This window comes from Heptranchias perlo, chromosome 16 (assembly GCF_035084215.1).
Source record: "Heptranchias perlo isolate sHepPer1 chromosome 16, sHepPer1.hap1, whole genome shotgun sequence".
Taxonomy (NCBI): Eukaryota; Metazoa; Chordata; class Chondrichthyes; order Hexanchiformes; family Hexanchidae; genus Heptranchias; species Heptranchias perlo.
This window is the reverse complement of record NC_090340.1, coordinates 20,268,437-20,294,348: the sequence shown is the minus strand read 5'-3', so window position 1 is coordinate 20,294,348 and position 25,912 is coordinate 20,268,437. Positions and strand designations below refer to the sequence as shown.

The window sequence follows — 25,912 nt, the reverse complement described above, 5'->3', positions numbered from 1 at the left end:
GAGAAACTACGCCATGTTCTTCGCAGCCTTCAACATGTCATCGATGACGAAGAACACCTCGCTATGGCCATCCCCACGCCCCCACTACTCGCCTTCAAACAGCCACCTAACCTCAAACAGACCATCGCTCGCAGCAAATTACCCAGCTTTCAGAAGAACAGTGTCCACGACACCACACAACCCTGCCATGGCAACCTCTGCAAGACATGCCAGATCATCGACACAGATACCACCATAACACGAGAGGACACCACCCACCAGGTACATGGTTCATACTCCTGTGACTCGGCCAACGTTGTCTACCTCATACGTTGCAGGAAAGGATGCCCCGGAGCATGGTACATCGGTGAGACCATGCAGACACTGCGACAACGGATGAACGGACACCGCGCAACAATTGCCAGACAGGAGGGTTCCCTCCCAGTCGGGGAACACTTCAACAGTCAAGGACATTCAGCCTCCGATCTTCGGGTAAGTGTTCTCCAAGGCGGCCTTCGAGACACATGACAACGCAAAATCGTCGAGCAGAAATTGATAGCCAAGTTCCGCACCCATGAGGACGGCCTCAACCAGGATCTTGGGTTCATGTCACGCTACATGTAACCCCACCAGCGGAAAAAAAGTTATCTGTTTTTAATACAACTGGTCATTCTCTCTCTCTCTCTCTCTGCCTTTCGGGTGTCTCTCTCTCTCTCTGTCTTTGTAATCTGACCGCTTGTGTATTCTGTAGTCTTGGATGTAATGTTCCCTTGTCTGAACACCATCCACTCCTTTGATTGCTGTGATTACCTCTCTGCCGAGATGTGATAACGGGTAGTTGGAAAGATTATCTGTAATCACCAGGCATTGTTCTCTGACTATATATGCTGTGCCTTTATGGTACCCTGCACTCACCTGACGAAGGAGGAAAGCTCCGAAAGCTTGTGATTTCAAATAAAGCTGTTGGACTATAACCTGGTGTTGTACGACTCCTTACATTTGTCCACCCTAGTCCATCATCTCCACATCGGGTCTAGGTCACAAGGTGATAAATCACAGAAATCCAGTGAAAAAAGAAATAAAAGGATAGAAGAATGAGGAAGTGGGATGACGTTTCATGGATAAGGAAATCCTGTTTATGCAACATAACAGCCTCCAGCTCCCTGCCTGTCTCTGCACTGAAAATTATAGCCTTATTGTAAAACAATCTTTTCTTTGACTTGATTTATCAAACCCTAAAGTCTGATTGCAATGTTTTATAGTAATCTGACACAGTGACATAGCTAGAAATAGAAATTTGGATGGGCCCAAGCTTTTAATGAACAGGCAATGGCCAAAGATCTGATGCCACAGCAAATAATTTATATTGTACAAATATTCAAATCGCTGCTTTGTTTTAAACGTTGCTCCCTCCCAACTACCCCAACAGACGCAACGTTGAAACATTTGATACACAAACATACAGGACAATGCATTTAGACATTCACCTCAAGTCTGCTGTTGCTAACCACCACTTACTGTTATTCCAATCGCCTTTTCTGGTGGCCGATCTCACTCAGAGTGTTTTAAAGGCTGGACTTCACTGCTCTGCTCATGTCTGACTAACTTCGGAGAATCTACTCTACGCTCCTAGGCTGGGGTCTGGGTGCTAATTGGGTGAGCCATAGCCCATTCAGGTCCACTTGTGGCTACGCCCCGATCTGACACAGTAAATAACATTTTAAGCAATCAACCTAGGGGCAAGGAGCCAATTCTGGACAAAAATGACTAGCTCCACAACCTGCCAGTTGGCTGCCTCAGTTCTCCTCTCCTAATGTTTAATGCAAATCACAGGCTGTGACACCTTGTTTATTTATCTTCTGATTCACAACTGGGATATAGATCTGAACATTCAGAAGCAACACTTATGGTTGGGGAAAACAGATCATAATCACCACCAACTCCTCAGATTTCCTTTAAAAGGTTAAGGAAGGCCAGGTGATATACTTCCCCTATCAAGTATTTCTCCTATCTGTTTCATTTTTGAAAATTTACAAATTGCCTGCTACCCATAATGAGATGCTTAAATTTTATTAGCATATTTTCCTTGTTCTGGATAGTTGTTCTTCTGATGAAAGATCATCAACCTGAAATGTTAACTCTGTTTCTCTTTCTCCACAGATGCTGCCTGACCTGCTGATTGTCACTCGCATGTTCTGTTTTGATTTCAGATTTCCAGCTTCCGTGGTATTTTGCTTTTGGGTTATTTTAGGTCGTTGCTTGCAACAAGAGCTGTCCGCTAATGTATATTACGTAGTGGCCTGTGTGTATCCTGGAGCACCTCTGACCACTCAAGCAGAACCATCTACTTCAGACTAGCCAGGAGCCTGATCTGGAAATAGCTTTTGCTCAAGTGTTATCAGCTGACTCAAGAGCACAATGGTCACTGTAACATACATCACAAGATCTGTTCAGGATGTGAGCCAATCCCTTAAAAGTATGTTAATAAAACAAAGATACCGCCCTAAAAGTGGGAGACAATTATTAGATTAAAAAATGGGAAAAGTCCATGATATTTAAAGTATTGCCCTAGCCTTTCCTTCTCCTTTAAGCTTTTTTTGTTAGGAAATGAACCTTTGCCCTCAACTCTCCTCCCTTCCCAATCAACCAACTTCTCCACACCTCCTTTTCCCTCAGGTTACATAGTAACTGTGGTCAGTCTCCCTCATAGTGTCATAGAGAGCACTTCGCCCACAGTGATGTGGCTGAGATCCATAACTCAGTAGTGTGAGGGATCACGAGTGCAAAGCCATCACTCAACACTGCCATGTTTTGGCATTCCAAAGCATTGCACCACCCTCCCCATGACTCAGTTTTAACTAGATTGGATTGAAAACAAATTACTCCGCATAAAAAATATGCTAACTACAGCATGCATAGCTTGATGGCACATGTATGATTTCAAATAAATAAAATGTTCAAAATATTTTCCAATTTTTAGAACTCCATTTTACAATTTCAAGGGAAGCCAACTCCAATAGTACTGCTGAAAAAGAGCACAGGCCAAGTGAAACGGTAAAGTAAAGCCTACCTTCGGATTATTGTGAAATTTTCAAATTCCAGGTTTTTCTAAGTTGCAAAAAGGAGCCAATTTGTGCTTTTTCAGCAACTGTAAACAAGGTATTAAAGCTCTAAAACTTTAGCTTTTAGGTAACATCTGCAATTTAATTACAAGTGACCTCAGGGACTTGGGATTGAATTTAGTCCAGACTGAAAAGAAAGTCACCACGCTCTGTTGGCTAAGTTTCTAAGTACATAAATACATAAACGGCAAAAGAGTAACTAGGGAGAGTGTAGGGCCTCTTAAGGATCAACAAGGTCATCTATGTGCGGAACCACAAGAGATGGGTGAGATCCTAAATGAATATTTCGCATCGGTATTTACGGTTGAGAAAGGCATGGATGTTAGGGAACTTGGGGAAATAAATAGTGATGTCTTGAGGCGTGTACATATTACAGAGAGGGAGGTGCTGGAAGTCTTAACGCGCATCAAGGTAGATAAATCTCCGGGACCTGATGAAATGTATCCCAGGACGTTATGGGAGGTTAGGGAGGAAATTGCGGGTCCCCTAGCAGAGATATTTGAATCATCGACAGCTACAGGTGAGGTGCCTGAAGATTGGAGGGTAGCAAATGTTGTGCCTTTGTTTAAGAAGGGCGGCAGGGAAAAGCCTGGGAACTACAGACCGGTGAGCCTGACATCTGTAGTGGGTAAGTTGTTAGAGGGTATTCTGAGAGACAGGATCTACAGGCATTTGAAGAGGCAGGGACTGATTAGGAACAGTCAGCATGGTTTTGTGAGAGGAAAATCATGTCTCACGAATTTGATTGAGTTTTTTGAAGGGGTAACCAAGAAGATAGATGAGGGCTGTGCAGTAGACGTGGTCTACATGGACTTTAGCAAAGCCTTTGACAAGGTACCGCATGGTAGGTTGTTACATAAGGTTAAATCTCACGGGATCCAAGGTGAGGTAGTCAATTGGATTGACGACAGAAGACAGAGGGTGGTCGTAGAGGGTTGTTTTTCAAACTGGAGGCCTGTGACCAGCGGTGTGCCTCAGGGATCGGTGCTGGGTCCGCTGTTATTTGTTATTTATATTAATGATTTGGATGAGAATTTAGGGGGCATGGTTAGTAAGTTTGCAGATGACACCAAGATTGGTGGCATTGTGGACAGTGAAGAAGGTTATCTAGGATTGCAACGGGATCTTGATAAATTGGGCCAGTGGGCCGATGAATGGCAGATGGAGTTTAATTTAGATAAATGTGAGGTGATGCATTTTGGTAGATCGAATCGGGCCAGGACCTACTCCGTTAATGGTAGGGCGTTGGGGAGAGTTATAGAACAAAGAGATCTAGGAGTACAGGTTCATAGCTCCTTGAAAGTGGAGTCACAGGTGGATAGGGTGGTGAAGAAGGCATTCAGCATGCTTGGTTTCATTGGTCAGAACATTGAATACAGGAGTTGGGATGTCTTGTTGAAGTTGTACAAGACATTAGTAAGGCCACACTTGGAATACTGTGTACAGTTCTGGTCACCCTATTATAGAAAGGATATCATTAAACTAGAAAGAGTGCAGAAAAGATTTACTAGGATGCTACCGGGACTTGATGGTTTGACTTATAGGGAGAGGTTGGATAGACTGAGACTTTTTTCCCTGGAGAATAGGAGGTTTCGGGGTGATCTTTAAGAAGTCTATAAAATAATGAGGGGCATAGATAAGGTAGATAGTCAAAATCTTTTCCCAAAGGTAGGGGAGTCTATAACGAGGGGGCATAGATTTAAGGTGAGAGGGGAGAGATACAAAAGGGTCCAGAGGGGCAATTTTTTCACTCAAAGGGTGGTGAGTGTCTGGAACGAGCTGCCAGAGGCAGTAGTAGAGGCGGGTACAATTTTGTCTTTTAAAAAGCATTTGGACAGTTACATGGGTAAGATGGGTATAGAGGGATATGGGCCAAGTGCAGGCAATTGGGACTAGCTTAGTGGTATAAGCTGGGCGACATGGACATGTTGGGCCGAAGGGCCTGTTTCCAGCAAAGTCAAATGACTTTGGCTAAACTCAATTCAATTCATAATGGGTGCAAGACCATAGCACGAAAACTAGATACAATTTGGCACATTTGGAATTTGGACTTTAGCAGGGCGAAAGGATGGCTGCTGTGGGAAATGGAATGGACCATGCTCGTCCCAGTTAGGTGTTTTGTTTTCGATAATGGGGGACAGAGTGGAAATAGAAGACATCCCATCGGTCTTCATTATTATATGATTTATACTCCATGGGTTAGTTGACACTATGAATTGCATCCCATGATCTTTTTGTGTATTGGTTTAAAAGTAATTGGGAAAAAATTAAAATGGCTTTGATGGTGTATATACTTTTTGTGGATTGCTTAATTGGCTTCAACAGAAAAGAAAATTGGGTGGAGCATAAAACAGGCTACTGATTCACTATTGCCGGTTTTGCTCTACCAAAATGAATATCACCCCCAGTGAATGCTAAATTAGATATTGTTGTGTGATGTGAATTTGGAATGTTTGTACTTTGAACATACCCTTCAAGTAAATTAATTTCAGTAATTAGAATGAGAGGTTATCTTCCAGAAAAATAATAAATATTTCAAAGAAATGAAATTAAATCATCTATGGTACAAAGGTAGTTCGATCGGGCTCTGATCAGTGCAATATCTGACCTGACAATGTTTCATGCTAGCAAAGTGGAAAATTCCACTGCACTGATGTCCCTAACCTTGAGCGCAAAAAAAAAGTAAAAAATGAATCGACTCTCATCGTTCACCTTCAGAAACAATGAAGCAGGATTAAAAGACTTTGGTAAGTTAAATATGATATGATATATTATCATTACGTGTCCCATTAGCCAGTGTATTAACAGCTCAGCTGACTCTTCAATGTTCTATATATGGGCTAGTGCTTGAGTCAATACATTGAAGATCTATGTAGCTAGGCTATCTATCGCAGAAATAAAAATAGAGACAGTGATCAAATGCACCTGAACACGATGTCTAAAATACTAACATATCACACCATCTTATATTCAAAGATGATTGGTGGCCCCATGGTTTGACTGGGGGTTGGGTAAATTTATGGCCTTCTCTTTGATGGTTTTCCAATAGGATTTCCACAACTTCTATGAAATGCAAAGTGAAAAATCCAGCGTCAACAAATTCCTGCCAGATTTCATTTACAGGCATCTAAAATAATGAACAGTTTGCCATATAGGGAGGAAATAGTGGCATCACTTGCATATTCTCTTAAAAAGGTACCACAAAGCATTTTTATCCCGACCCACAATAAGATTCTTTTGGCTTGTAATTGTGTGTTTCCATGTTGAAAAAAGGGCAAACGTAAATCTGCTGACTAACGTGATTTGTTTGGACGATATTCACAACTTAGCAGTGATCAATAATCAGAACCTACTTATCACACTAACCTCTGTCCTTCACCCCGATTCCTGACAGTGATTCAGAAGAATTAGAGCCCCCAATACTGAAGCTTAATGTCGCAGGTATAAAGACCCACCTTTTAACAAAAAAAATCAATTACCCATGCTAAATATCTTCAAAATGAATTAAATTAACAATTTGATTTCTTTTGTTTTTTTTGAAAGCACGTGAAGTGCTTTGTTTTTGTTTAATTCATTCTAATAGATATAACTATTTGGAACTGCAAAGTTGTATAGAATAGAATGTTAAAATTGGATAGCCACGTGGTGAAGGATAGACTATTCGAACCTGGGCTTTAGTAGTTTCCAAGCCTTTATTCACACAGATTCCCCAAACACACACACACCACCCTAGATGAGCTCTCCTATAAAAAGGATACCAGAGTCCCCAATTGACACACACCACCTGAATACAATTAACATTAACTGACATAAATCATACAATTAACAGAACATTAAAAAAGGTAAATTGTTCAACCAAGTGTCCCCAATTCAGTACTGTGCATGCTTATTGCTTTTCAGTGCCTGCTTACCTTTTATGGTAGATACACAGACAAGGAAGTCGAGCTATTGTGTCTCCTTGCAGAAGTTCCTCCAAACAGATTACACATTCTCCAGCATCTTTACTCAGCACATCATCTGCAAAGCAAAATTTTGTTTTACAAATTAAAAAAAAAATTCCACTTGTACATCTAGGTTTATCCAGCCCACCAAATGGATCACGCATTTAGAACTCATTTTAACTTCCACCTGCAGTAGAATGAGGTTGACATCCAACAGCAATTCAACTGGTTGCTTTTAAAACAAAGCAAACTGTTTTCTGCACCAAGATTTTCAACTTGTAGATTAAAAGTTCACATATACAATTTTGGCTCATCTGATGGGTCAATGGGTTTATTAAGCGAGCAGTTAAGATATAAAGCTACGGAAACTCTTGGGTCAATTCTTGGTCTGTACTGAGTCAGCTGATCACAGCTAGGGTGATGAAGTTGGCTTCGAGAACCTCCAGGTTATTGGGGGGGCTGCAGGGGAAAATACAGTCAGGATTCTCCCTTCTGATCACTTTCCAATGGCCCCACTGGAAACAAACAAACAACAACAACTACTTGCATTTATAAAGCACCTTAAATGTAGTAAAACGTCCCAAGACACTTCACAGGAGCGATTATCAAATAAATTTGACATTGAGCCACATAAGGAGATATTAGGGCAAGTGACCAAAAGCTTGGTCAAAAAGGTAGGTTTTGAGGAGCCTCTTAAAAGGATAGAGGTGCTTGCTGAAGGCTGGATCAGGTTTGGCTATGATGCCCCATATAGTTAAACAGCCTCTCCATTGCACCTAAGAAATAAGCATTCCCTGTGCACAGAAGAAAATTGACCCCAAAGTTTCTATGTGATTAGGCCTGTTTGGTTGACCTGGACATGAGTTAGGATATAGGGGCCTTATTCTAGGTACTAATTAATTTATACAGACTAATTCATTAGCAGATGGTAGAGACCTAGGCAATCTGTGAGCACCTGCTTATTAGTTTGATATGCAATATTGCCTACCATTATATTTTTGAAATTTCTCCGTCTCAGAAATCTCTGGACTGAAATAAGAATTGGGGAATTCTCTCATATCTTTAACGATGACTGGTGATCCTAGCTCTGTGATGAACTGAGATTTGAACCATTCACACACAACACTGTATTGCAAAGGTCTATGAAAATCAGTTTCATCCAAAAGTCCTGTCACTCATCAAAGAAATGGGTTCTAAAAAGTCCTTGTGGACTGATAATGATTTTTAGTGTTTTTTCAAAAAGTACTGTACTCAACCTCTAGCTGTATCTCACTTCTTGAATGTATTATTCAATCTGTGAATAAATCTATTACTTTTAAGCCTCTATGCATTGGTCTGATGAAATGGTATTTTCTGCCTTTTGAAAGAATCAAAAGAACGTGCCTAGCATCCCACGTGATCTCTAGCAGTTGGTACTGCAATTAGGGGACAATTGTTAATCCTGAGCATGCCATCATTTTCAGTGCAAGCATAAGGTATGTTTCAGTTCATCAGAAACCCTGGGAGGATTTTAACTGGGAGCGGATTTTGGGTGGACATGGATGAGCGACATTACTTGTGTAATCACTGACGTAGGCAAACTGCAGCTAATTTGCATACAGCAAGGTTTCACACACAGAAATGAGATGAACGATCAGATAATCTTGTTTTTTGATGTGCGGGTTGAGAGAGGATTGTTGGCCAGGACATTCCCAATGGGAAATTCATTTTGCCCCGTTTGAAATAGTTGGGGAGGGTGGTGCGGGAAAGTTGAGAAAATTGCAGCTCCATGGCACAAATAGCACAAAGGCACATGACTAAGTACTTGGCTACAGAAAAATCCCTTCAAATAAAGTCAGAAATTATATAGAAATTGTTGCTATGAATACAGCACCTAGGCTCTACATGCTTTTTTCTGCTAAGTGCCTAGCAACCTTGAATGCCAGTTCTGTATGGATAACAAGAAATGGTGCAAATGATGTTGAAATGACATCATATGCTCCATTTTCTGTCATTTTCACCTCAGTTTCATGTAACCACCCAAAAACGAGTGGACACTTCCAGTGGTCTTTGGAAATGTAGGCAGAAAATGGTATGGGCACGAAGATTGACAGAGATTTATTATGCAGGAGTGTGATGGAATACTCTCCACTTGCCTGGATGAGTGCAGCTCCAACAACACTCAAGAAGCTTGACACCATCCAGGACAAAGCAGCCCGCTTGATTGGCACCCCATCCACCACCCTAAACATTCACTCCCTTCACCACTGGCACACTGTGGCTGCAGTGTGTACCATCCACAGGATGCAATGCAGCAACTCGCCAAGGCTTCTTCGACAGCACCTCCCAAACCCACGACCTCTACCACCTAGAAGGTCAAGGGCAGCAGGCACATGGGAACAACAACACCTGCACGTTCCCCTCCAAGTCACACACCATCCCGACTTGGAAATATATCGCTGTTCCTTCATCATCGCTGGGTCAAAATCCTGGAACTCCCTGCCTAACAGCACTGTGGGAGAACCTTCACCACACGGACTACAGCGGTTCAAGAAGACGGCTCACCACCACCTTCTCAAGGGCAATTAGGGATGGGCAATAAATGCTGGCCTTGCCAGCGCGCCCACATCCCATGAACAAATAAAAAAAAACGCTGGATCTCTGCCTCATTTCCCAATTTATGTGCAAATGGGGAAAAAAAGCAATCTGAAACTATGGATTCATGCCTTAGGTTTTTAAAAAATGCTTCACATGTACCACTGCATTTTCTAAGAATAATGAAATACAACATGTGAATTTTAAAGGGTTTCTTGCTCATAAATGCTACAGGATCCCAATTAGTTTTGGAACCATCTTCAAGGACCTACGGTAAACTGCAGAGGTCTAATATAAACCATACAATAGATAGTGTTCACAATAGTACCATTATCAAAGGGTTCAGGCAGAGTCAAACTGCAAAATTGAAGGCACTGAAGAAGGTACAAAAAAGATTCACAAGGATGATACCAGAACTGAGAGGATATATTTATCAGGAAAGGCTAAACAGGCTGGGGCTCTTTTCTCTAGAAAAAAAGACAAGGCTAAGGGGTGACCTAATAGAGATCTTTAAGATAATGAAAGGGTTTGATAAGGTAGAAGTAGAGAAAATGTTTCCATTTGTGGGGGAATCTAAAACTAGAAGTCATAAATATAAAAGTCACTAATAAATCCAATAGGGAATGCAGGAGAAACTTCTTTACTCAAAGAGTGGTAAGAATGTGGAACATGCTACACTACAAGGAGTAGTTGAGGCAAATTGCATAGATGCATTTAAGGAGAAGCCAGATAAGTACATGAGGAAGAAAGGAATGGAAGGGTATGCCGATAGGGTTAGATGAAGTAGGGAAGGAGGATGCTCATGTGGAGTTGGACCAAATGACCCGTTTCTGTGTTGTAGATTCGGACGTAACTCGATGTTTATCAACACGTTTGATACTCTTAAGAAGCTACATCCTTGAAACACACTCCAACCAATTTTAAAATATAATTTACTTGGAGGCCTTGGGGACAACTTTATTTTGGTCTGATCATAGAATGTTACAGCACAGACGGAGCTCATTCAGCCCATTGTGCCTGTGATGGCTCTTTGAAAGATTGGTCCCACTCCACTGCTCTTTCCCCATAGCCCTGCAATCTTCTCCCCTTCAAGTATTTATCCAATTCCCTTTTGAAAGTTACCACTGAATCTGCTTCCACTATCCTTTCAAGCAGTGCATAATGCACTGCATTAAAAAAAAATTCTCATCTCATCTCTGGCACTTTCGGCAATACCTTAAATCCTTTGACTAACTTTCGCTAATCATGGATGCCATGGCGGATGCTGAAAGACCACAGGCCCCCATTTTTCAAATCACGGTGTAAACTGCAGCACTATGGTGCTGCGAGTTTGAAGTGCAGCAATATTGGATTTTATTGTTATTCCACTGTATCTTAAATATGGAAATAGCAGAAGCTGTATTTTAATAGAATCCCAATAGGGGAAGATAAGCAAATCCTAATGGATTTGCTACTTCGCTGTAGGTAAATAACAGTCAATGAGTGCAGGTACCGTAGCTTCGCTTTGTGCACAATACACCATTATCCCAGTGTAAATTCTGATCTGGTTTATACCACATATGTTTGTGGGGTATTTAGAAAAACCTATTTTATGTTCGTGATTTAGGGGCCAGAATTCACATGATTATCCCATTACATATTTATGAAATCACTTGCACATGATCCTGAAAGTAAAGTGGGGATATGTGGACAAATGAGTAAGGTTTCTTTTCCCCCTCCAGTGTGGACCGGAGCCCTCAGAAATTATAAACTACAAACACATTGTAGTTACATAAAAGATCCACTATACAAAAGAGTAAAATTCAGTTGGTGATTAAAATATATGGAATGTGAAAGTGATTTTATTCAAAATGCTAACAATAAATCATCAAAATTATTTATCCAACTGAAATTTGTAGATTTGCTGTATATTATCATAGTAGGTACAGCACAGGAGGTGGCTATTTGGCCCATCGTGCCTGTGCAGGCTCCTTGAAAGAGCTATTCAATTAGTCCCATTCCCCTGCTCTTTCCCCATAGTCCAGTACATTTTTATCCTTCAAGTATTTATCCAATTCCCTTTCGAAAGTTACTATTGAATCTGCTTCCACCATCCTTTCAGACAATGCAATCCAGATCATCACAACTCGCTGGGTAAAAAAAGTTTCCTCATCTCTCCTCGGACTCTTTTGCCAATCACCTTAAATCTGTGTCCTCTGGTTACTGACCCTTCTGCCATTGGAAACAATTTCTCCTTATTTACTCTGTCAAAACCATTCATGATTTTGAACACCTCGATCAAATCTCCCCTTAACCTTCTCTGTTCTAAGAACAATCCCAGCTTCTCCAGCCTCTCCACATAACTGAAGTCCCTCATCCCTGGCACCATTCTAGTAAATGTCTTCTGCACCCTCCCTAAGGCCTTGACATCCTTCCTAAAGTGTGGTGCCCAGAATTGAACACAATACTCCAGCTGAGTCCTAACCAATGTTTTATAAAAGGTTTAACATAATTTCCTTGCTTTTGTACTCTGTGCCTCTATTAATAAAGCTCAGGATGCCATGTGTTTTTTTAAACAGCCTTCTCAACTTGTCCTGCCACCTTCAAAGATTTGTGTATGTGAACCCCCAGGTCTCTCTGTTCCTGCACCCAATTTAAAATTGTACCATTTAGTTTATATTGCCTCTCCTCATTCTTCCTACCAGAATGCATCACTTCACAATTCTTTGCATTAAATTTCATCTGCCATGTGTCTGCCCATTTCACCAGCCTGTCTATGTCCTCCTGAAGTCTGTTACTATCCTCCACACTGTTTACTACATTTCCGAGTTTAGTGTCATCTGCATTCTTTGAAATCTTCTATACGCAAGTCCAGGTCATTAATATGCATCAAAAAGAGCAGTGGTCCTAATACTGACCCCTAGGGAACACCACTGTATACTTCCCTCCAGTCTAAAAAAACAACCATTCATCACTACTCTCTGCTTTCTGTCCCTTAGCCAATTTTGTATCCATGCTGCCACTGTCCCTTTAATCCCATGGACTTTAATTTTGCTAACAAATCTATTTTGTGGTACTTCATCAAATGCCTTTTGAAAGTCCATATACACATCATCAACCCTCTCAGTTACTTCATCAATGAACTCAATCAAGTTAGTCAAACATAATTTTCCTTTAACAAATCCGTGCTGACTTTCATTTATTAGCCCATACTTTTCCAAGTGCCAATTTATTTTGTCCCGGATTATTGTCTGTAAAAGTTTCCCCACCGACGTTAGGCTGACTGGCCTGTAATTGCCGGGTTTATCCCTCTCCCTTTTTTGAACAGGTATAACATTTGCAATCCTCCAGTCCTCCGACACCATCCCCATATCTAAAGGAGGGATTGGAAGATTGTGGTCAGAGCCTCTGAAATTTCCATCCTTACTTCCTTCAGTAACCTAGGATGCATCCCATCTGGACTGGGAGACTTTTCTACTTTGAGTACTGCCAATATTTTAAGTACCTCCTCTTTATCTATTTTTATCCTATCCAATATCACTCCCACCTCCTCCTTTACTGCTACAATGGCAGCATCCTCTTCTCTAGTGAAGACGGATGCGAAGTATTCATTTAGTGCCTCAGCCGTGCCCTCTGCCTCCACAAGATGATGATAATTTTTTTTGTCCCTAATCGGTCCCACACTTCCTCTGACTACCCTTTCACTATTTGTATATTTATAAAAGACTTCTGGGTTCCTTTTTATGTTAGCCGCTAATCTATTCTCATACTCTCTCTTTGCCCCTCTTATTCCCTTTTTTAGATCTCCTCTGTACTTTCTGCATTCAGCCTGGATTCTCTACTGTATTATGAACCTTACATTCGTCATAAGCCTCCCTTTTCTGTTCCATTTTAATCCCTATATCTTTAGTCATCCAGGGAGCTCTAGCTTTGAATGCCCTTCCTTTCCCCCTCGTTGGAATGTGTGTTCTCTGTACCTGAATCAACTCCTTCTTGAAGGCCTCCCATTGTTCAATAACTGTTTTGCCTGCCAATTTTTGAGTCCAATCCACCTGGGCAAGATCCCTTTTTAACTCACTGAAATTTGCCCTCCTCCATTTGATTGTTCCTTGACCTTTTCCATACCTGTTCTAAACCTAATGATATTATGATCACTGTTCCCCAAATGCTCGCCCACTAAAACATGCTCCACCTGACCCACTACATTCTCCAGAACTAGATTCAACAATGTTTCCTTCCTGGTTGGGCTGGAAACACACTGTTCCAGAAAGCTCTCGAACACTTTCCAAAAGTCCTCCCCCTTTTTGCCCTTTACACTATTACTGTCCCAGTCTATGTTTGGATAATTGAAGTTCCCCATTATCACTACGCTATAGTTCTTGCATCTTTCTGTAACTTGCCTAGAAATTTGCTCCTCTATCTCCTGCCCAGTGTTTGGTGGCCTATAGTATGCACCCAATAACGTAATGGCTCCTCTATTGTTCCTTAATTCTAACTAAAAAGATTCTGTCTTTGACCCCTCAACTACATCATCCCTTTCCAGTGCCAAAATAGTTTCTTTGATCAATACTTCCAACCCTCCCACCCCTTCCTTATCTTTCCTGAATACCTTGTAGCTGGGAATATTAAGTACCTAATCCTCCCCTTCTTTGAGCCAGGTCTCTGTTATTGCCACTAAATCATAGTCCCATGTGGTGACTTGAGCCTGCAGCTCACCAAACTTATTTACCACGCCACATGCATTTACATACTTGCACTCCAATCTCGTCTTGGACTGCCTCGCATTTGCCCCATCTGATCCCTCCTATTTCTGAACTATTCTTTACTCTAGTGCACCTTGTTTCTCCTCTCTAATGTTTCATCCTGGTGCCCATCCCCCAAATTAGTTTAAACCCTCCCCCACAGCACTAGTTAACCTCCCTGCAAGCACACTGGTCCTGGCTGTTGAGGTGTAACCCGTCCATCTTGAACAGATCCCTCCTGCCCCAGAACTGGTCCCAATGCCCCGGGGATGTGAAGCCCCCACTCCTGCACCATTACTCCAGCCATTCATTAACCGATCTTATCCCACTATTCCTTTACTCACTAGCACATGGTACTGGGGGTAATCCAGAGATTACTACCTTTGGAGGTCCTGCTCTTTAACTTCCTAGCTCCTGAAACTCTGACTGCAGGACCTCGACCCTTTTCCTTCCTATGTCATTAGTTCCCACATGGACCACAACTTCTGGCTGTTCCCCTTCCCCTTCCCCTTCCCCCCCCCCACAATAAAATGTTCTGCACCCTCTCAGTGATGTCCTTTACCCTGGACCAGGGAGGCAACGCACCATGCTGAATTCACGTCAGCAGTTGCAGAAATGTCCATCTGTCCCCCTCACTATCAAATCCCCTATAACAACTGCATTTCTTTTGCCCCCCCGTGCAGCCGAGTCTCCCACGGTGCCGAGAATTTGTCCTCCAAAGTATCAACACTCTCACTGGTATTTAACACTGAATACCGGTTTGAGAGTGCCACTCTCCCAGGGGACTCCTGCAGTGCCTGCCTATTCCTCCTAGTCCGTGTGGTGGTCACCCACTCCCTCTCCGCTTGAACTCTCTATAGCTGCGGGGTGACCATCACCTGAAACGTGCTATCCACAAAACTCTCAGCTTCCCGTATGCACTGTAGTGACGCCAGCTGCCCCTCAAGCTCAGAAACTCTGAGCTCGAGCAGTTGGCGGCACTTCCTGCACATGTGGTTTTCCAGGACACACAAAGTGTTCTGCAGTTCCCACATGGCACAGGATGTGCATCCGACAGACCCCAGCTGTCCTCCCATGTTAGCTTCAGTTATTTAAACTATTTGTTTAGCTATGAGGCAATTTACCGTTTATCTAACATTAAAAAACACTAATCAACCACTAAAGACACTAACCACTAAAAAACACTAATCTATGAACTAAATACATACTGACGTACCCTCGACGCTTCTCCTTGCCTTGTTTTGGTTCCTCATGCGGCTCACTTTATGCTCCGCTCAGTCTTAGTCTATAGTTCTTTGGTTTAAATCACTTAGCACCTCCTTCCCCCTCTGCACCTAATTCTCTCACTCACCAAATTCCCAGTTGAAAGTCCTCACTGTCAGCAATTCACTCTCTGTTAGCTGTTCACTCTGTCTTCCCAACCTCTGTGCTTTTGCAAAGATCAAATTAGAGAATAGAATGTTTTAACAAAAAAAAGACTGAATCATTAGTAACAGTCAATACCACATGAATCGACTGAATCTACCCTAATTTATTATCTGAATATACTCTCATTTATTACCATAATTTCAATGTAAACAAATCAAGTAATAGCCTATTCAATGAAGTTAAATTATTGCATATTTTGATGAGATTAATCTGTTCCACTTCAAAAATGCTCGTTGAATAATTTGTTTTCATGAACACCATCAACATTAATGTTTTTCCAGGAAAGTCATCATTTAACTTAAATTAAAATAAAGATTACTTCATGCATACCAGAGGAAAACCATAATGCTTAAGAAAATGTAATGTGTACAAATGAGTGAACTGTCATTTCAACAACTGATTCACTGGGCCATGAATGTCTCTTCTGAATAAATCCAATATACCTACCTCCAGAAACAATAGTTGTCTAGCCATATCTTATTTTGACCTGACCATTTGTCAGATTACATCCCCCCTTCACATGACTTGTTCCTGAAAGACCAAAGGCTAGATGACCAACATCTCACCCACCCGAGGAAACAGTCAGGAACAGAAGCCTGTCAGCTCCCATCAGAATTGCTAATGGCTCAGTGCTAATTTGTTACATTATCCACTTGTGTGAGTGATCTGAAGTGATTAGTGTTAGACATTACAACCAGATATACGTCAATACCTCTGACCAGACTCTTTGGACTCCCGAGGACACTAAGCAGTGGCGCTGTAAACAGCTCTATTCCTAATTGAAAGCTTGCAACAGGTTACAGCTTCTTTCACTTAAGGTGAAGGTTACTTATTTTCTGCTAACAGCCAATATTGTTGCCTCTGTGCTGCTGAGTTCTGAATGGCAGTCTAGAGACATGAAGACCAGGATACCTGCTGAAGACCACAAATGAGGAGGGCATTTTGTCCCAAGTGACCCAATCACTTTATTATTAGTAACAATGAAAGATATCACCACCATCATGACATCGTGAGAGTTGTTGTTATTTTTGTATGTTTACACTCTTCCCTTGGAGAATAGTGTGAAGTAGTGGAAGGATTTGCAGGCTGATTAACAGTCTGATCGGCCGTGGAGGGAGCGTTCACATTGTGGCCGAACGTAATGGTGAAACATCTTTCTTAAAAGTATTTTTGTGCTCATATATTCCATTATTTTTTTAAGAAATTGTACTGATTAAATAGATATAGATGAAGATAGCTGTAAAATAAGGACTATATGGCTTCAAGTGCCTAAATAGTAATAATGTTGGCAGGAAATTGCAAGTATGCAGATAGTACACGTTATATCCACACAACTATAATATGATGACAACAACAAACACAACAACTTGCCTTTCATGTAAAAAATATCCCAAGGTGCTTCACAAACAGAAGTAAATAAGGGAACACACATCAAGTCATGGAGGAAGGGATTAAGAGAGATGACTGAAAGCTTGATCAAAAACAACGGTTTTCAGAATTTTTTTTTAATAAAAGGCAGAAAGTACAGTGGAGAGGCCAAGCTGCTTAGGGAGGGAGGGTGCACAAAAGACCAGATTAGAAGAATTCAATCTTGAGTGGACAAAGGATTTCAATAATAGAAGGGTTGAAGTAGAGGCAGAGGTGGACAATGTTATAAGGGTTGAAAATAAATGGCCGTATTGATGTATAGAATATGATGTTTGAAGTTCAGCTCTGGATCAAATAGATACAAAGCTTTTAATAGTCTTGTTAAACCTGAACAAATAGCGGATGGAGCCAGTGACAATCAATGAAGTTCATGGCAGGGGCTAAAAACTATGGCTTTGGTCTTCCTGATGTTTAGTTGGGGGAAATTGCAACTCATCTATGCCTTGGATGTTGGATAGGAAATCTGACAGCATGAAGATGATTGTGGGGTCAAGACAAGTGGTGGAGAAGTACAGCTGACTATCATTAGCAAACATATGGAAGCTAACCTCATGCCTGCAGATGAAGTCACAAGGGGAATGTCAATAAGTAAGTGGAGTAGGCCAAGGGTAGATGCTTAGTGACAATGTGAAGGTGGGAAGAGAAGCCATTGCCATAGATGCGCTGGCTGTGTTCAGATAGGTAGGAGTGCAACAACGTGAGGGCAGTCCCCATGGAACTGGGCAATGGAGGAAGATGGTATTGTCAACCATATCAAACACTGCGGAGAAGTCGTGGAATCAAGGAGGAATGCTACACCATAGTCAGAGTGGTGGAGGATGTCATTCGTAACTTTGGCTAGGGCCATCTCAGTGCTATAAGAGTGGAAGCTGGACTGGAGGCATTCAAACAGGCATGGAATTTGGAGGTGATGACAAGGTCACTCACCTTAGGTTAGGGATGGATGGGTCAATCTACTCTAGATTGAATTATTATATTTTGTGGTGGGGGTAACAATAGCAGTTTTGGAGGGGGGAGGGGGGGGGGAAGAGGAGGAATGGTTCCTGAGCAATTAGGAACCATTAACATTATCAGCCGTCACGAAGGCCAGGAGGGAAAGTGGAGTGGTTAGAAGTTGAACAGGCAGGGGATTAAGGAAGCTGGAAGAAATATTTGTGGGAGAATTTTTTAGGGGCCAGGAGGAGCAGAAGTGTTCCTCCAGGCTCCAAAAAAAGTGTGGGCCATCGCCAGTCTGTGCTTGACTCCCTCTGGGAATGGCTACCCCCTATCTACCCCTAGGCCCAACCTGCCAGCCAGCTCAGTGTGGGAGCCGGCTAATTTGCCACCTTCCCACAACAGCCGAGCTGCAGGTTTAGCGCCTGTAGCTCGCCAGTGGTAGTCAAATGAGGCCCAAACCCAAAAATTATTTGGATATCCCGGCACAGACTTCGTTTCAGGTTGAAGTCAAAAATCACCCCCAACGTTTTCAGAAGGGGGAAAGAGAGAAAATTGGTAAGAAGTAGAAATAAGCAATTGCTCCATTATGGAGCTGTAGCACAGGGTATAGAAATGCAGCTTTCATCCCTCACTCAACTGAGTTCCTGATATGACATGACTTACCCTCCCTGGTTGTTTCCCTACAGAGTGGAGATGGGAAATTGTCTCTACTGGATGACTACTGTGACCTCTTCAAGGCTGGTGAAGAGTAGCTTTGAAGGCTGTTCACCTGAACCTCCTGCGTGCAGGTGGCACACGGCTGGGGGTGCGGGATGGCAAGGAGAACAGTGAAGTTGAAATGTTATGGGCAGGTGCCATTACTATTGTGATCATGATATCATCGTACACACTGCTATGCAATTTGAATATACTATACAAGATGGCCACGTTCTTTAAAAAGAGTTTCCTCCTTTTCCAAATCCAGTGACTCAACTGTGTTCCAGCTACTTTGGCACCAGAAAGTCTTAACAAAAATTTTCTGCCATTTTAAAACAATTATCAGTTTAGTAAAGGTGAGCATTGTTAGAATATTAGACACAAATTCTGGCCATTAAAAATAATGCACATTCGCAAATGAAAATAATAGATTCTGGTGCAGAAAAGAAATATATATCTTAATTATAAAAAAGCAGAATGCTGACTACCACTGCTGTTCTGAATAAAGAGCTACATACTTGACAACAGTTCTCAACTCAGCCTTTTTATAATTCTAACCAAGTCCGTTCACATAGGTATTATACTATGGCTGTAATCCATCTTAACTGCAGACTAAGAGACAGACACGCACCATGCACACTCACACACACGTGCAAAAATAATTGACAGGATCACCATAACAATGTAGTTGCAGGCTTCACAAAATAGGACAAGGGAAAGCTGGGAACATTTTGGCAGGATTAAAGAAACGCTAAGCTTGTGACACAAAATGCTCGATTATTCCATCCCACTACCTATTCAAGTGGTCTAAATCTACAGTATGATATCTACACTGACAGATTAATTGTTGCCGATTGCAGGCTGAGATTCTGACCTGCTCTTTTTCATATGAGCATAAGGAACAGGCGTAGGCCATTTAGCCCCTGGAGCCTGCTTAGCCATTCAATTAGATCATGGCTGATCTGTACTTCAACTCCATTTACCCGCCTTTGCTCCATATCCCTCGATACCTTTGCCTAAAAAAATGTTTCGATCTCAGTCTTGAAAATTTCAATTGACTCAGTATTCACAGTCTTTTGGGGAAGTGTTTTCCAGATTTCTACTACCCTTTGTGAAAAAGTGCTTCCTGATTTCACTCCTAAATGGCGGTCTTCTGTTTTTACCTGCTGTAAGGGGCCTCAAGTTAGAGCAGTTTCTAAACACTTTTTAAAAAAATTCAAAATATACTTTATTCCATAAAATTTAAAGATACAGACGGTCTACACACAGTTCAAATAAAGGGCACAAATTGCAGCACAGAAGTTCAAAGCAATGCAGTACAGATCATATACACTATGATCTGATTGTTACAATTTTTTTTAAAACAGTACACATTTTCTAATACTTTGTGTAATACAAGGTGGGGTGGCTTTATACGGTGGCCTTTCCCCATAGTGCCTTTGCGTAGGTCGCACTTCGCTTCAATGTGTCCCGCAGCACGTACTCCTGGACATTCGAGAGTGCCAGGTGGCAACACTCGGTCGTGGACAACTCCTTCAGCTGGAAGACCAGCACGTTTCGGGCAGACCAAAGGGCCTCCTTCACCGAGTTGATGGTCTTCCAGCCGCAGGCGATATCTGTCCCGGTGTGCATCCCAGGGAACAGCCCGTAGAGCACAGCATCCTGTGTTTTGAGCAGTTTCCAGCCAGCCTTTAGCAGGCACTGGTCCATAGTAAAAAAAACTATCCATAAATCAACACAGATTGGCAACCACAGGGATGGTGCAAGAGCATTTGTCGTTGACAGTGGGGGCCAAAAATAAAGAAGCGTCCTCTTCCCCAGCAAAGAATTTGAAACTTTGACAAGCACAAAAAAAACGTTTGTATTTCTCAGTGTTTTATTTTCCCTTTCTGGCTTTAACCCCTGCCCCAGAGAGTCGAATTTACTATTCCCCAATCAAAAGCTGACCTATTTTCAGTTCTTGTTCCAAAAGCTAGAATGTGCACAATAAGTAGCCACGGGCAACTCAACTCCGATTTCATTTTTCTCTCAAGGGGACGTGGCAAGCCTCAACTCAGTTAATCCTTGTAACAGCAAAAGTGAGATCAGGTGATCAGTTGTGTAGAGTAGGCAGCAGGTGGTCTATGAGCATATCGTGTTATTACAATGCACAGCATCTCAGAGCCACCAAGTTAGAACCTTATTAAACAGAGTGGGTCTGTCCCAAACATTTTAAGCACACTATTTTTAGTTTTTCTGATAATCCAATTTAATTTCCATCTTTCTATTATACCTCATAAGAAATGACCGATCACACCTATGAAAATCCAGTGCCGTATCATATCAGAATAATAGTCCTGTAGCATAGGCTCAGGTAATGATTTCTTGCGTAAGGACTTAAATATAAATACCTGTCAATCTTCTCCATTATTCAAGATTACCATGAACCTTGCATCCATTCGCAATTCACTGCATTAATAGTTTTCTAGGCTGCCACTGGGCTCAGTAACATGAGCCCATCTGCTGTGCACACATGCGCCCATGTGGTCATATGTGCTTCCCTGATCGATCCCATCATCTACATCAACAGGAAAGGATTCCACTCTCAATGTCTAGCTCATCTATAACCAGCATCAGCAGCACCACATCATGCAAATGAATGTTTGTTTCCCAAGAAACTGCCACAATGGCTTAATTTTAAGGCAATCCACTGTGGCAGCACTCTTTAACCCAAAAAGGCAAGTACCTGGGTGGATCCTGGGACCTCAAAGCAACCCTCTACAGCCATTGCTGATGACACCAATGTGCTTTCCACAAAAAAATAACTGGGCACCATTATAATGAGGCCCATTCTTCTACCAGAGTCAAAATAGAGGATGCAACTGGAATTATGAAAGCATGCTTCAGGTATCTGGATTGGTCTGAGGGAACTCTCCAATATAATCTGACTAGGCTCTCAAAGATCATGGTGTTGTGCCACCTGCTGCACAAATTTGCTTTACAAAAAGGCCTCATGTGAAGGAGGAACATTCCCAGGGCAGCAGGGAAATCAGCTAGAGGAGCAGAGGCAGCCCGAAGAGGACGTGAAAGACAATTTATTGCTGGCTGAGAGATCATCATGCCAGTCTGATATCAGAGACCCTCTCTTAGCTACCATATCTGCCGACGACATGAACAGCCCTGTCGACATCTTCCTCATTTAGAGCACTGCCACCATCTAGACATTGCTCTGTTCACATCAACTCACATCGCTCCCATTCATGCCACCTTACTAAAGCCACATTCAAACCTTGCAAAAAACAATGCACGCATGCACGATTTTAGTGCAACCATAATTTTAATGAAAACCCACACGTAGTTCTTCTTTCCACCGTGCTTCCCCTCGTGCGTATGACATATGACTCCTTAAGCATAACTAATGTTCCTCTTACCTTGCCTGACCTAGTGAGTTAATTCCACTTCTTGCAGCATTTAGCCGCCATGTGTGGGATTGTCAAGTTGGCACTGATTGCTCTGACCACCTCATTGCACTTCCTTTTGAGGGCTTTTCCCATGTACTCTCCAACAGAGCCTTGCTCGGCCTTATCTGGGTCTGCCTCTAAGCCCTGCAACAGGCTTCTTTGACACTGCAAAACACTTTTCACTCCTGCTTTCTATCAAAACTTATATTGATTAAAACCTGCAACAGTACATAATTTCCTGTCCCCAAATGGGCAAGTTCCTAATCAAAGGCAATGCTGGAAACCTGCCCAAAATATTCTAATCAGGCTGAACCCCAGGCGCCTTGGGGGTAATTTTAACCCCCGAGAACGGGTAGGTTGGGGGTGGGTGGGCAGTAAAAAGTTAGTTTTTGGAGCGGGACCGCATCGCGGCTCCAAGCACCCACTTCCGCGTTTAACCCAGGTGAATTTGGATGCGCACGAACAGAAACCTGGAAGTCCTGTCGCAACTTAATGCCGGCAGGTGGATCGTTAATGGGGCAATTTACCTTGTTGAAATAATTACAGTAGGTTTTTTAAAAAATTGAATGTTACTGACCTTTAAATTTAAGCCCCCACCCCGCCAACCACGATGGGCGAGTCCCCTCCCTACCTCCGATACCTCCCGACCTCCACGTGGCTCTGATCTTCTGCTGACCCGATCACCTCCCGGCCTGCGATCATCTCCATGGATCCACAAACCCACCCCACCCCACCATATCCTCCACGGCCCACGATCTCTCCCTCCCTCCATCCGATTCCTGACTGCATTCCCTCCCGACAGGAAATCAGCCTGTCAATCTGGCTAGCTGTCGCATGGGAAACCTGGAAGCAAAATTAATTGCCTTCAATTGAGTTGCGATTGCAGATTGCAGATTCCGATGCATTCAATTCACTTCCGGGTTTCCCACACGAACATCTACCCACCTGCTCAGTTCCCAGCTCCATGTTAAAATCATGCCCCTTAACTGGGTCACTGCTGATGCAGTCGAGCGGGTAAAAGTAAAAGTCACATGTCTGGCAGTGCTCCCACCGAAAAGGAAAATCTGGGCCTCAGTATATTATAAGAATCTGCAAGTTTACGTGAGCAAATTTCCGGAGCAATTGACTTATGAATATATCCTAACAGCATCATCGGGAATATCTTGACAGTTTATCTATACTGGCCCAGAAATTGGTCCGAGCGGTGAACTAATAGTGCTCGCCACTCCATCGATTTATACAAACCCACTAACTTACTGCGGTCTTTACTGGGTGCACTTCCTCTAATGGGAAGTGGAGAAGAGCCCAGTGATAACTCCAGCAAAGCTGGGACCATGCCAAGGGAGGGGATCATTTTCTCCCCTCGATCAGATTGCAGCATTTATGACAAGCTGCAGGAGTTTCTACAAGCTGGAACGTAAAATCCAGGAAGTGAAAGGTACAATAATAAAATAATTTGTAAAAACAGTTACAGACAACAAAAAATGAGAAGCTAAGAAATAATCAAATTAAATAAACGAGAAGAAACAGTAAAAAAGTTTTTTTTAAATTTAATTTGTTTTTTTAAAATGACCTAAAACTATTAAAATAAGTATGGAGACTCCACATTTTTAAAAGTTAATTTTTAGTTGTCTGGGAGTCATTAAGACTTACCGTGCACTGTTAAAACTTATTTTAGACCTAGCGATTTTAAGTGTATCTGTTTTGTGACAATATTTCCAGCTGGGCAGATGAGCAAGTTGGTGCTGATCCATTGGGGTTGATTTTAGGATGGCCGAGAAGGTGCGTTGGGGCTCATTAAATCGGGAAATCCTGGAGTGGGTCCGGAGCCCGGCTCCAACCCGCCCACTTCCGGGTTCCCTAGTGATGCGTTCAGGTGTGTGCGCAGCTCCCGCATGCGGGACTCCCACATGCAATTAAAACCGGTGGGATGACAATTTAAATACTTACTTACCTAGTTAAGGTACTTGACAGACCTCATTGACAGGAGATTTTGGCAGGCATGCAATTTTCATGGATCGTCAGCGTGTTTCCCGTGCTGTGGGAAACACTTCCTGTTGCAGCAGACGTGTTTCAGCCAGCAGCCAGTGGGAGATGCAAAGGATTTTTTGACAGTTGGGGGGAATACCTCATTTATTGCAGCAGGGCACTCTGTCACTTCAGACAAAGATTTGGCTGCAACACCTTTGTCTTTCCACTCAAAATTATTAATTTATACCCTAAACTCTGCTGTGCAGACACATTTACCTACTTTGCGGACCCCCTCAAACTCACACCGTCAGGATGGGGGTCACCATGGCTGCATTCATCCTTTCATCAGAGGACGAGCAACATCACCAGCCTTGCCAGGCACACCGCCGCGTGGAGCTCCACAACACAGTCGTGCAACTACACATACACCCACTGTAGGGTGACCGAATGGGTGGCATCAAGTGTTGGTGATCATGGAGAACCTCATGAAAGGGACTTATTGCACAAGCCAATCAAAAATGGCCAAGACCCGTGGCAGTAGTGGTGACAATATAATATTTAATGTGAGTTGAACCAAAATCAAATATAAATAAAAAACATGATAAACCGTCAAACACCCTTGTGCATCCCCTTTGTGCTCACGACACGTTTGCCATACGCTTCCTACTACTCATACGTGATGCATCCCCTGTGGCTGCAGCACAGGTAGTGGCAGGTTGGGGGAGGGTGACCGTGAAATAGATGCATCAGAGGGTGAGTATGAGACAGAACCATGAGATTGTATGAGGATTGGCTTGAGTGGTAGTGGTGGCATAAGTACTGGAGAGGTAAGTAAGTGCAGGTAAATTGAGGGTGAGGTTTGAGTGGGTGTGAGGAGTGATGTGATGGTGCTGGCAGTGCAGAAGGAGTTGTGGAAGACGGAGTGTAGGAGAATGTGTAAGTTACTCACTTTGGCTGACCTAGTTAGGTCATTGAAGCGCTTCCTGCACTGTATCCAGGTGCGGGATATGTTGCTGGTGCTGCTGACCTCTTCTGCCACCTCGAGCCAGGCCTTCCTGGTGGTGGAGGCAGGCCATACCCTCCCGACCGCCGGGTAGAAGATCTCTCTCCTCCTCCTCACCCCATCCAGTAACAACTGGAGTGAGGAATCATTAAACCTGGGAGCAGTCTTTCCCTTGGGCTGCTCCATGCTGTAATTTTGGCTGTTTGCTGCAGGAGCAGCACGGGAGGACTGCCCCTTTAAATAGGGCTCCTCCAGCTGACAGCCTGTGATGTGGGTGCGCAGTCCGCCCACTGCGCAAGTTGAAACCCGGAAGCCAAGGTAAGTGGCTTCAATTTACTCGCGATCGCGTGGGGAACACACCAATTTTACTGGGCAGGTTACCCACGCGCCCAGTCGATCCCCACCCTCGTAATATCGGGGCCATTATTTCCACTGATTCCAGCCGGCGATATCCCTTTATTGCGAAGCTGTTATATCGCCGGGGAACCAGGAGGAGCAAGTTCCAGATTTCTGCGTTTCACTGCACATGTGCGAATGCCGGAACTTGCTCCTCGATTTCGCCGCTAACAATGGTGAGCACTGTTGAGCTCACTGTTCTTTTTAAAGCGATTTCCGGCCCAATGTCTTTCTGCCCACAAGGACAAAGAATGTTCTTTAAGAATACAGCTAATGG

At 42.8% G+C, this 25,912-nt stretch overlaps 1 protein-coding gene across 1 annotated transcript in view; it reads right to left on the bottom strand.

Moving 5' to 3' along the window:
- znrf1 (zinc and ring finger 1) overlaps nt 1–25,912 on the bottom strand; it is a 241,068-nt gene that overhangs the window by 42,165 nt on the left and 172,991 nt on the right. The window contains exon 4 of the mRNA XM_067997756.1: nt 7,013–7,118. Within this exon, the coding sequence (XP_067853857.1) occupies nt 7,013–7,118 (106 nt within the window). The remainder of the gene's footprint in view (nt 1–7,012; nt 7,119–25,912) is intronic.